The sequence below is a fragment of the Eschrichtius robustus genome, chromosome 8 (genome assembly GCF_028021215.1).
Source record: "Eschrichtius robustus isolate mEscRob2 chromosome 8, mEscRob2.pri, whole genome shotgun sequence".
NCBI lineage: Eukaryota > Metazoa > Chordata > Mammalia > Artiodactyla > Eschrichtiidae > Eschrichtius > Eschrichtius robustus.
The window spans coordinates 18,714,052-18,726,578 of record NC_090831.1 but is presented as its reverse complement, the minus strand read 5'-3'; the positions used below and the strand labels follow the sequence as shown (position 1 = coordinate 18,726,578).

The 12,527-nt window shown below is 49.8% G+C and overlaps 1 protein-coding gene across 7 annotated transcripts in view; it reads right to left on the bottom strand.

Moving 5' to 3' along the window:
- Window positions 1-690: 690 nt before the first annotated feature.
- The window catches only part of ATXN7L1 (ataxin 7 like 1), a 230,892-nt gene continuing 219,055 nt past the window's right edge, over window positions 691-12,527 (bottom strand). For 3 of the 7 annotated variants that reach the window (XM_068550396.1, XM_068550400.1, XM_068550401.1), the window contains 5 exons: window positions 12,245-12,366; window positions 10,491-10,796; window positions 7,014-7,965; window positions 4,121-4,195; window positions 691-2,473 (listed from right to left, as the gene is read on the bottom strand). In XM_068550396.1, coding sequence (XP_068406497.1) covers window positions 2,432-2,473; window positions 4,121-4,195; window positions 7,014-7,965; window positions 10,491-10,796; window positions 12,245-12,366 — 1,497 coding nt within the window. In that variant the 3' untranslated portion in view covers window positions 691-2,431. Of the gene's footprint in view, window positions 2,474-4,120; window positions 4,196-6,719; window positions 7,966-10,490; window positions 10,797-12,244; window positions 12,367-12,527 lie in introns of those variants that run through there. The other 4 variants (XM_068550397.1, XM_068550398.1, XM_068550399.1 and 1 more) reach the window with 4 other exon arrangements.

Here is a 12,527-nt window from a genome sequence, read left to right as displayed (position 1 = left end):
GCAATTCAAGATGTAGAGAGCTAAAACGTTTAAAATCCATTGAATTGCTCCTTTAGTCCCTGTTGAGACATTATTTCTCAGAAGCAGCCACTTAATCTCTCAACTTTTGTTTTCCTTCTTTGAGTGTAAGAGTTTATAAATCAGAGGGTTATTTTGTTGCTGAGATTTTTTTTTGTTTTTACTCCTGCAAGTATTACAACTCAAAATAAATTATAAAAAAAAAACCAGACTTCTAAAACCAAACGAGACGAAAATTGTGCAAAAATAACAAAGATATGTACATACTTTTCAGTCTGAAGAAATGTACAATAAAAACATAATTCAAAGAACATTTTAAAAATATAAACGTTGCTTCAACTTTCCTAAGTTTCATATTGTTTCTGAAACTATTCTGGTCAGTTAGCTCTGTAATATAGTAAAACATAAATTATTACAAAATTAACACTATAAAAATTTACTTTAAGAATATCTTCTAAACTTTTTTTTCAAAGGGTCTAACCTTGTTTATAATTTCTTAAACATTTATAAGTCTTAAAATCTGCCTTAACCTTTTTTTTTTTTTAAAAAAGAAAAAGTAACAATCTTCCCTTCAATTTGCAGTCTCTTTTTCCCAAGACGGAAATAAACCAGCATATAAGTGCACTTTTAACACTGTAGAAATAAAAATGAAATCATCTGAACTAATGTCCTAGTACCTAATATCAACTCCTGATTTTTAAAAAAATCTTCATTTTATATTAAAAATTTTAGTAATCCTATTAAGAAACACTGTCAGTGCAATTCCATTGATGCAAATCACTCCATTTGCCTCCCGTCTTTGCAAAATCCAATCATACGGTGAAATTTAACAGTAGTCTGATCCTTGGGTTTGGGGGGAATGGGAAAGAAAAGGAGAACTTCAGGGTGGGGATGAGGGTTTATGTCCAGCTGCAAAACTGGCATTCATTTCTGACTTAGGGATGAAGCAAAACCTCCTGGTATCTCTGCCATTATACTGTATACAAAGTTACATGATTCATAGCACAGAACACTTATTTTATATGGTGAATTCCTTTCTTGACTATGATTCCCAATTAGAGCTTATGGTATTGGTTTCTTTCAAAACTCCAGTGTGAACAGTTTTTATAGCTGCAGGCCTCCAGCTTCTCCCTTCCGGATCTTCCAAATGGCTCTTCTCCATAAGCAGTGGCCTTACCACTCCTTCCTGGGTTGGCTGTATCGGAGTGGTGGCCTCTGACAACCTAGCATGAGCTGATCTATGGGTGTGCTGAGTCCACGGGGCCCTCGGGCCCAGGGCATGGAGGTGGCTGGGCAATGCTAGTAATTATTCTCACCAATCACCAGCCGTTGGGCAATTAACCCTCCATGGCAGCTTTCCCTCAGGCCTTTCCTTCCGGCTCTGCTTTTTCTCCTCTGGCAGCGCCCCGGAGGGCAGCTTGAGACCTTCCACAGCGGTGGGCACTGTGCCTCTTCCTGAGTGGCTTCCTGAGGTCTTGTGCCCTATTCCCTGGGATTCCTCCCCGTGACTCGCCCAGCTTTGCGCCCTTGTACACGGTGCCCTGGAAGGGATTTTGCAGCATGGATTCCTAACACGCTCAGATGATCACGGTCACCCAGTTCCCACCATCTTTTGAGGATATCTCCTCCTACCCCCAGGCCCTTCTTCCTGCCACCTCCCGGGTCCATTCCTGCCCCTGTCCCTAACCCAGGACATCCTCTCCGAGCTGCACAGCTGGATAGTGGTCCTGAGTAAGCCCCATCATTAAATGGCTGCTGTCCTCAACTCTGCATCTGGCTCCTCTGTGCTGGTGCGTCCTAGAAACCTGATGAGGGCCCTCGTCCACCCTCCAGCTCTCTGCTCTAGGCTCCCCAAACACGGGCTGCTCCCCAGTAACCGCCCCCGATGCAGCAGGCTGTCTAGAGGGAGCTTTTGAGAGCCCGCACCTCTGATGGTCAGTGGGGACCCAGAGAGTGGCAGGTAGGAGGGGACAGAAGGGAAGGATGGGGGAGGGCAAGGAAAGGAGCACTGCACATGCTCAAGTTCAAGAGTTCCAGACGATGCCAACCAGGAACGGACATTCTACAATGTCTGCTCTTGTGGCTGGAGCAAAATGATGCAGTCGCAGCATCAGAAGCTAGAGGAGGGACCCCAAACTTGGAAGAAGGTATACACGTGGCAAGTTAAAGAACGGAAACCAAACACTGGTATTGTTTTCTGTAAATCTCAAATTCACGTTCTTTTTGCCTTTTTCTTTTTCCTCAAAACTAAAAATTGGTCAATTAAAAAAAGAAGAAGGAAGGCCAGAGCCACAGGCAGGGCACAGGAAACAGACTCTTCCCCACTGCCCACTCCCCTCCCTCCCCTGGCCTTGGCCTCCTGGGGGGAGGTCCCGTGGCCAGGCATTGGTTTGGAAGTGGCTTCATAGTCTTGTTATGGAAGAGTCCTTATCCTGCCCGTTCTGTTTGTGGTCTTCTAGGAAAGAAAAGAAAAGAAAAAGCTTGTTTCCAAAACATACATTTGGGATTACCCACAAGAATTCAAGAAGGGAGTCTCAGTTTCCTCATCTATAACTAAAAGGATACCATCCCACCTCCTGCATTCGGCAAAAGCCAGCTGTGACGAGCGAATGAGGTGATGCAAGTAAAGGACTCTGTAAATGGAAGGGAGGCACAAAGATCCTGGCTGTGCAGGAAAGCAAGGGGGCAAATCCTGGGGCTTCAGGGAGCTCCTCTCCAGGAGGGAGGACCGGGATAACTAATCTGTCTTTGTTTTTCTGTTTTTTTGTTTTTTTTTTAGTCTATCTTTTCCTAACTAACCCGCAGACAGCATGGAGAATTACCTAAGGAAAAAGTATAGTGCTGGGTTAAGCACAGAGGCTTTGGACATACAGGTTTTGGTTCAAGTTCCTTCATCTTCATCTATAAAATGAGGATAACCAATTGGTCCCCAACCTGACCAGGTTGTTAAAAGGTTGAAAGGTATGTAATGTACATGAGGGGCAGAGCGCGGCGCCTACAGAGGAAGGGCTCAACAAACGGCAGGCGTTGGTATTATTACGTTCATTTAGGCTGACGGCTAGCGTTGTGGGTTCCCAGCAGGTGTGCCTGGAGTTGTGGGCGATTGCACACGTGCCTGCTAAGGGTCAAAGTGGAGTCTCCAGGTGCACCCAGCAACCCGTGCAGGAGGCCTGCCGTAAACAGGCAGATTGCCCTCCCTCCCCGACCCTACACAGAGAGGGGGCTGCAGGTGCTCCGGCACAGATGGGCCAAAGTGACTCAAAATGGTGGAGATCTGAGGATACAAAACCGTTCCCTATAACCGTCACCCAAACTCTACCCAAGATTTGTGGGGAAACTCCAAAGGCCAAAGTACAGAAAAGCACACTGTAATTTGGTATCTATGAAACCTGTGGCTCTTCTAAGACAACGTAACAGCCATATATGTATTTTTTCCCACCATGTAGAACACACACGACCCTACTCACCTACCCTCCCTGGCCTCCTCCAGACGTGCACACACTCCGCTGGAGAAAATCACTTCTATACTGACTGTTTTCACACCTCGAGCTTATAAAAACTCCTAACTCTACCCCGAATAGTCCCACCATGAAAACCACATCCTGAACGGTAGCTACAGCTCACCAGAGGCCTCAAGAAAGCGCCGACCAGTGTCCGCCCTGAGCAAAGCCCTTCAGTCAACAGCATCTTATTTTCATAACCTTAGGAGGTAGGCATCGATTTTGCCATTTAAGAGATGAAAAAAGTGAGACTCAGAGAAGTAATCTGCCTAATACCATACAGCTGCTAACAGTAAACGCTAATACCTGTATTAGGTCTCAGGTATTTTGCAGGGGCTTTATGTCTATAAATTAATTTAATCCTCACAAAAGCCTTATGAGATAGGGGCCATGATGATCCCCACCTTATAGGCGAGGAAACCAAAGCACAGAGAAATTAAGTAACTTGCCCAAGGGCACACAGCTAATTACGAGGAGGTCTAGCGTTAGAAGCCAGGTAGCCATTTTCTTGACGTGAGATTTGAACCAGGGTCTGACCCCAAAGCCCACGTTCTTTCCACCCTGCTGATGAGCCTATGGGCTTCTGCCCCCCAGTAACTTACCTGTCGGCTGTGTCCTGGGCTGGATATGCTTGAAGGACTGGATTGTGACAAAGCTAGGCTGCTATTTTTCCCAACCTGAAAGACACCAGTGAAGCCCTACTCAGACACGGGAGCCAGCTTGGGAGAGACCCACCGACACCACGAGTCGCCAGGGGAAAGGGGGAGGCTGCACGGTACCTCGCTGGCTCTCCTCCCGTTGTGTGGAACTCGTGTTCCCATCTTAAACGGCAGAGAAAATGAGTATGTTTCAGGGGGGCCTTGATGACGCCCCCCTCATCCCAGAGGGAACGTGGAATGGAGGGGAAATCTTAATCCGCTTCCCAGATGCGCAGACTGCAAGTTTCTGGGAGGAGGCCCAGCTTTTCCACCTGTGACTGCAGTCCCAGACCCATCTCGTCTCGAGCCCAGACTCCCCCTGGGCCAGCTGGGAATAAATGCCTGCGTCTTTTTCTGAGTCAGTTTTCCCGGCTCACTCCTTGCTGTTCTTAAGAAAAATGGCAAGAAGCATGGGTGTTCCCCTTCCACTGGGAGCCTGAGCGGGTCGGTCCTAAGACGCTGCCCTGGGGGCGAGGGGGCGTGGCCGTCAGGCTCCTCCCCTTTCTCGTGATCGAACCTGGGCTCGCGGTGGGCTGGGTCCTCCGCGGAGTACGTTACGCAGGCAGCTCCTATGAAGAGCCCATCCTCTACTTCAACACGCCTTTGCGTAAAGACGTCTGCCTTATGTTCGCAGTCTTGTTTTTTGTACGATTTAGTATCTCTGTGGCAAATTCTGGCCTTACACCACCCGATACAATTCAATAGATCCCCAGTTAGTCCCCAAAGCGCGTTTACCTTGAATTTCTCAATCTCATGCCATGCCTCTCCCAATCTCCTAACAGAAGCAGCACAGATTCCAAAGGCCTTCCCCCAACACCTGGTGACCCTGGACAAAGCCTTTTCTTAATGGCCTGGTGACAAGCACCCAGGTATCAGCTGCATTGGAGAACCAGGATTGCCTAGATCCAAGGCAGCCATTAAATTCACCAGCTCTTTTTGATTTCCCTCCTGATGAGCACTCTCTGAAGGAGGCTTGTCTGCTCTTTTCATCACTGTTTTTGACTAATTCATCATGCTTACTAAACATTTCATATGGTCTTGGCACACGAAAGAATCAACAGTGCCACAGTTACTCAATACAGAGGCACAGAGGTGAAAAGCCCAGACCCCAGAGCCAAATTACTTGGGTGTAAATCCCAGACCTATTATTTACTTGCTGTGTGACTTTGGGCACATTGCTTAACCTTCCTGTGCCTCGGTTTACTCATCTGTAAAATGGGGGTAATAACAGGTGAAGATCAAATGAATATATCAAGTGCTTGGAACAGAGCCCGTCCCATAAGTAAGTGTTAGCTGCTAGAACTTCATCGAAAACGGATGACACTATAGCCTTGCTGCTCAGGGTGTGGCCCGCACACCAGTGCGGGGACTCCTGGACTCCAGTGGCACTGCCTGGAGCCTGTTAGAAATGCAGACTCTCAGGCTCCGCCCCAGGCCTGCTGACTCAGAATGTGCATTTTACTGAGACCCTCCAGTGATTCATGTGCACATTCAAGTTTAGGAAGCCCAGGATCTGCCCTCCATCCTGAGACCTGGAGGTGGCACCGACCAGTAGTTTAGTCTCGGGGGGACCCTGTGGGTGCTGGTCCCCTCCCCTGCACCCCTGGAACTGCAGATGTGTGCGAGTGCCTGGGCTCTGATGAGAGGACCTATGTCCATCCCCCAGTGCCACAACCTGGGCCTCGGTTGCAGCTTGTCTGGCCCTTGAGATCCAAACTTGCTGTTTCTTGTGTGTTTACCTGTGTTTTGTGAATCCCCCTCAAGAGGTTCTCTTCATGAAGTTTTAACAAGTCTCACACAAAGATGATGCAAAACATGAAAACATCTTTTAAACAACTGCCTCTCATGTCTCCAAAGTCCCCATCCCCAGACAGGGCTGGCCCACTGAATTCTGTGGCTGTCGGCCTGGGGCTGCTGCTACCATCCGTGCACGCTGTCCTGGGAGGTCCCTCCCGCTGGACTCAGCTCGAAGAGACCCCAGGCTGCCCCCTACCCGCCTTTGCTCCCTCCTCTACACACAAACAGTCGGGTGGGAGGGTTTCCTAAGCAGCCTTCCCAGCTCGAGAGGAAGACTAGACTTGAGGATGAGAACAGGGCTCAAGGGAAAGAAACACGTGTTCTTCTTGGATCATGTCCCATTCCCCCAGCTCCCCTCACGGTACACCCTCCTCTGTGTACAGTGGCCCTGAACACTTCTATGCCAGTTGGTGTGAGCCGCAGTGATACTTTAGGAAGGAAAGGGTTATCTTAGGAGTAGGGAGCCTGGTAAAGTGAGAAGAATAGTCACCGGAAGCATGCGCTCCCACCCCCCAGGTGGGACCCAGGTCATCACTTAACCTGGCTGGGCCTCAGGTTCTTCCTAAGGGGATGCCAATAGATCAGATAAAACTGCTTGGCAACAGACCTCGTCAATGATATCGTCCTCAGAACTCCAGATATACACTAGAGTGAGGTGACGGAACTCAGAACCTGTGTCTCAGTTTGCTCATCTGTAAAGTGGTGATTACAACTGCATCAACCTCGCTGGGTTGTCGTGAGGATTTAATGAGGTGATGCTCATACAGGACTCAGAACAGTGCCTAGTGCGTGGGCGCTGTACAAAGTATCTGTTAGATAAATTGCTCTCAGAGCAGAGGGTGGAATTGCCCACGGGGAGAACGAGGATGGGACTCACGCTTGCGTTACCTGTGTGGGCCACCTGCCTGGGCCACATGGCTAAGCGGGGGCCGCTGCCCTGCTCCCCCTCCCACCATCCCCGGGCAGTGCCCGAAGGCTCCTGGAAGGATGGGTCCCTTACCTGCCGAGAGGAGGTGCTGTTAACAGGATCGGGCACCGGTGCGAGAAGGCTGGGTGGGTTCTTTCTGTGAACGCTATTCATTCCAGGCATTTTAGTGATTTTACAGGCTTTGCTACTAGAACTTGAGTTCTTACGCTTTTTTCCTTCTGATTTGTCAAAAGAGAGGGGCAGAGAAGACACGGCATTGTGTGAGGCCAGAGAGAGGTCCCCTGCAAGGGAGGGCACAGAGAGGGGACAGGAGTCACTGCTGCCGCCCCCCGAGCCCATGTGTCTCACTAGGTCCGTAGGGCCGCCGGGCAGCGAGGTCCGTCCTGAGGGCTCCAGTTTGGCACTGAGTGGGCTCACCCCATTGTTTGAGTTGTGCACAGACAGACTGTTATAGGGAGGGGCTGCCTGATAGGAGTTCAAAGCTGAACTGGCATTCAAAACACAGTTCTTTTTGTGGGGCCCTGATAATGGGGATGAGAGGGACGTCTGCAGGGAGAAGGAGGAGGAGGAGGAGGAGGAAGAGGCGGAAGTCGAAGACTGCGGCTTCCTCTTTTTGTTACTTGGACACTCGTCGCTACGGGCGGACAGGTCTTTGACTTTTGAGGATTTGCTGGTTTTGGTTTTGGATGGCTTGTGGGATGGGGAAGGGATGACAGCTGGTATCGGGGACACGGCGGATGGGGCCTTGAAGGTTGAGTCCATGATGCTGAGGGTTGCGGCCACATGAGGGAAAGCTGTGGTGTGTGACATGAGGGCGCTCGGGTCCGGCGATGTCACAAAAGCTGCATTTGAGAGCATGGCTGATGTCATTATGTAAGAAGAGGTGAGTCTCGAGCTGATGGGAGCTGAAGGAAGATACACAGCACTGGGGTTGCTGAAAGGCTGTAAAACGGACGCTGGAACAGGGGTGGTGATGTGGGCTGCTGGCGAGGGCATGGGGCTATCTGCCGCAGGAGGGATCTTCCTAAACATGAGAGAAGAGTGAAAGAGAAACAGTGAGAAATAGGTTTGGCATTGCTCCAGAAGCTCGACTAAGTGTGAGCATCAGGGCTACAGAGAAAACCCTGGCGGAACCAGACAATGGAAATGAAGCCTTGAAGGATGGCAAAATCTGAATTATGGCCCTTCCTTATGGTTCCCCCCATTGCAACATCCAGCAACCTAGCTTTAATCACTCTCAGGTTTTCAGATCCTTTTCTCCATGCTTGGCTACTGGATAATGGCTGATTTGGGTTCATGAATAAAAGGCGAATGTTATTTAGAATAGAAACTTCCCCAGCAGTATCCCCCTCTGTGTTTTTCGCCCCTGGCAGTGATGAAGGTGATTTTTAATGAGAAGGGGTCATTTCACACTCAGGTCCTGGCTTGAAGTAAGAGGCATGAGGACGGGGCTTGGCCACCTGCACACGTGGGCCAGAGCATCCCCTGCGCCCCTGCAGCCCCTGCCACTCAGGGCCTCCCACCCCTCCTGTGCCCTGCCTCCCCACCCTGCTCTTGACGGGGAGGAGATCGGGGAGTCACCTCTCTCCTCACAGGCCAGAGTCCCCCTGCCCTCGCTGCCTGCAGCCTCCAGGTTACCCTGTAGAGAGGCACTTCCACGTTAGCTCCCGGCTGCTGGCTCTGTTTTCTTCCCCCTTCACCTCACCCTGCCTCAGCGATCTCTCAGGAGCTATCTCTGGGGTATGGCTGCCCTTCAGCAGGTCTTCCTGTCCCGCTGTTAGGAAGCGGGAAGGGTACAGGGACCCTCATGGATTCAGAGAAGGGGATCAGGAATTTCTAGCTTGTTCGGAAGATAAATGCCGGAGAGCATATGAATGGGGCGGAGGTCTTCCTGAAAGCTGGGGGTACCTGGGAGCAAGCTCCCTGCCTCACACTCTTGTGGAGCCCAGGCCAGCCCCAGGTGGTGGGTTACTCTGGGGGCCTCCCCGCAAACCCCTTCTTTTGACGTGTGCTGGAAACAGCTTCTACTTCCACACCATGGCTTGGGGCCATGTTGCTGCTACTCTGGGGACTGAGAGGAGAACAGGGGCCTCCGGGTCACCATGTCCCTGACTTCTCAGGAAAGGATACTGACCTCAGGAGCCAGGTGAATATTTTCAAACTGGTTCTTTCCTGTTTCTCACCTTGCTCCCCACTCCCTGTTTCTGCTGGAAATCATGTTCCGTGTAGCTGGGCTCCCCAGAAATTAGGAACGAGCTCTGCTTCTTGGAAAACAGCTCTTGAAGGCGGGCAGGTGTGAAATGGGGCCTCCCTTCTCTCCTTGGAGGCCACCCTCCCAGCTGCAGCATCGGGACGGGGCAGGGAGCCCCGGAAAGAGGCCCCGCTGAGGAGGAAATGCCTGTCCTAGCCCTGCTCTCTTTGAGGATGCAGTTTTCTGCCTGCAATTTGGTGAAGCCCATGGCTTCCATCTCTAGGGTGGAATCCAGAGGAAGCCTTGAATATATAAGCGCAGTGTCCTTGAAAACATCAGACTGAGGAGATCAAATATAGGAGAAAAATATTGCCAAACCCATTGTGGCTGTGACGGTGTTTGAAAATCTATTTTCTCTCGAGCCTAAAGAGGGTAAAAGATCCTGTCAACGCTAAGCTGGGGCTCCATTAGTGGTAGTTGTTGCAATGAATGAATGACTGAATGAATGGATGGATGGGTGGGTGCTGGATGGGTGAGCAGGTGAATTCTCAGCAGCAACATAACTATGCATGCCAGGCAAGGACTCCCATTAATCAGATCGAAAAGGTCTAAACACGCCCTTACAACTGTCTGGCACTGCACAACCCCTTCCTGACAGCACCAGGGCCCATTTCTCAGAGCGTGTGGTGTCAGCACACCGCACCGTCTCTGCTGGCTACTGATTCCTGGGATTCTCTAGGCATCCCACTCAATCTCTCCTTCACTCAAGTTTCGTACCAGCTAAAGTACGGATAGGAGTCCATATGGGCGGAGGTTTGGCAGTGACTTGTAATAAAAAGTTATTTACAAATACCAGATGGCTCATTTAGAGAGGACCCCAATCGATGACCTTAACTGGGATCTACTCTGAGTGTCCTGATTTGTTATTTTCCCGTTAGAGAGAGTACACATTCAGGCTTCAGCTTGTGCTGACCGGCAGGGCTGAAGTCCTCAGCGTGCCCTGGCTGACACTCAGCACTGGGGTGGGTGCTCTTTTTCTGCATACTCCCTACCTCTTTCCTTCCTCTCCCCACTCATCTTTAAGGGACAGCAGAGTCAGGAGGGGAGAAGGGGTAGGGGAGAAGCAGGGAGAGGGGCATGTGGCAGCTCACCATCCCCGGGAACCCCTTCCCCCCAAGCTAGACAGTTAGTGTGCTTTTCCAGGTGCCAAATGGCAGTGGATTTCAGCTTGGCGGGCTGTGTCCCAGCTGAAGCTTTGCACGCTGGCCTAGGGAAGTCCCATACAAAAGCCCACAGATGCGAATAAATTACAGTGCCCATCCTCCCCTGCCAGCTGGCATGGAGATCCAGATGCTGACCTGGCTGAAAGAGAATACTGTGCTGGCGTCTCCTGATGCAGAGTTAAATGCTTGTTAAAGAATAAAGAGTCTTGGCCGTTCCTTTTCTTCCTAATGTCTTCCACGCCCCCATCGGCTGCCATCCCTCCAGGTTCGGGCCCGTCGGGGCCTGGGGTTTGGGCAGCGAGGCGGAGAGGGCAGCGGGGTGCTACGCTCTCCAGAGTTGATACCCAGGCAGCCCCAATGTTGCTCAGTGACAGCAGATTGGTTAGGCAAGTCCTGAAAAGGGGGGAGGGACCTGATGCCCTGTGGCTCGGGTTTCTGTGCCTGAGGAGGAAAGGAATATGGACTTGAGCTGACAGGACACCAGGCAGCGAAATACAGATCAACACATTCCTTCCACGTGCCCGGGATTTACACTTCCACAACACAGGAGAGCACAGAGCTGCAGAGTCACCGGCGCTGGCTGCCATGCTGGGGGACCCGCGCAGAGGGATACGTCACCAAATACCGAGAACACAGTAACCCCGCACGCAGCCCATCGGGTGCTGTTTAGAAAGGACACAGGTAGATATCGGGGTGCCTTTGAGACACACTGGGCAGTCACTTAAGGGAGAAGAAATGATAAGCTTCTCTTGTGGCCCTTTCCTACTTCACAGGAAGTGTCAATGTGTCATCCTAAGTCCACTATGAGAGCTTACTGCAGGCACAGTGGGGCTTACTTCTAGAAGTTCTGGAAGCTCTTTGGGCATCGTGGTGAATAGGCGCTGAGATGCCATCATTGCCTGGGATAGTGGAGGAGACCTGGGAGAGGGGAGGTTTTGAATTCTGTTCCCATCCTACCCTATTTCTCGGGAATGCCTTCCTGGCCTTTCCTGGGCTTCACTGGGCAGGGTGAGGGGTTTAGTGTTGGCTCTCCTGGACCATCTGGGCCTAGAGCTGAGGAATCCGTGATTCTGTGGATTATGAGATCTTAAAAGCTCACCTTTGCAGGACTGGGGGCTGGGGGTAGCCAGGGGGTTGGCCTTGCATTACCAAGTGGCTGGAATGGCAGCTCCTTACATGCTATGGTTTGAGAGGGTCTAGCTCGTCATCCTGTACAATAGCATTTCCCTAAGTCAAGAAGGCTTTTCGCCTTTTCATGAATCTATTAAAATGTAAATACATCGAGAGGTGTTGGAGAATAAAAGGACCATAGAGAAATGGGACATAAGCTGGGTTTAGGGTAGAGAGAAGTATGCATAGAGGTGAGGAGAGAGTCCTATAGGGAGGTGGGAAGGGCCAAAGACAAGCTTAACCAACTTGGCAACATGGCCCCTGATCTGCCCTGTTGGTTGCGGTACGTACTTTTTCACAGGACATTAAACAATTACAAGTTGGTCCATAACCGTTAGGAAATTTTTAGTATTGACGTTGTAGCATTAACATTACAAACTGAAGCATATTCTTAATATCCTTAGATGGTCTCAGTCATAGCAAAAAGGCCCTTTAACACTGTTAAATAAACGAGGTCTTATCTAATCCCTTTTCATTTAGTTTAGAAGATTACCAACACAAAAGGGATCTCCAAAGAAGACAAAGCATACCACACATTGTCTCTGAAAAATATAGGCAACCAAGAAGAGGGGCTGACATTTAAGAATTAATCATGAACCCTGATTTCAGAATCATTTTGTTCAATTAAAAAACAACTAGTGACATTCATTTAGAAAGCTGGGGTTCAGATAGTTGTGGAGCAGCTCAGATCTCATATTGCACAAAAACCGCTCACTTACTTCCACATCTGTGAATTCAAGTGTTTTTCTACCATGGAGTTTAGTGCGAATCGAAAACGGTCCCATCTTCTATCAAACACATAGTACCCTCGTCCCATGAGGCGACTCCCGAATGAGCAAAACTGTGAGGGGGAAAACAAAAACCATTTTAATTTTGATTACAGGTTAATAAGCTAATATAAGCTCTACAGAGAAAAATAACATTTGCATAAAAACACACAGGGGCACAGTTTTCCTGAAAATAAAGAAGCAAATAGTACCGAAGCCAAAAATATTTCTGTGG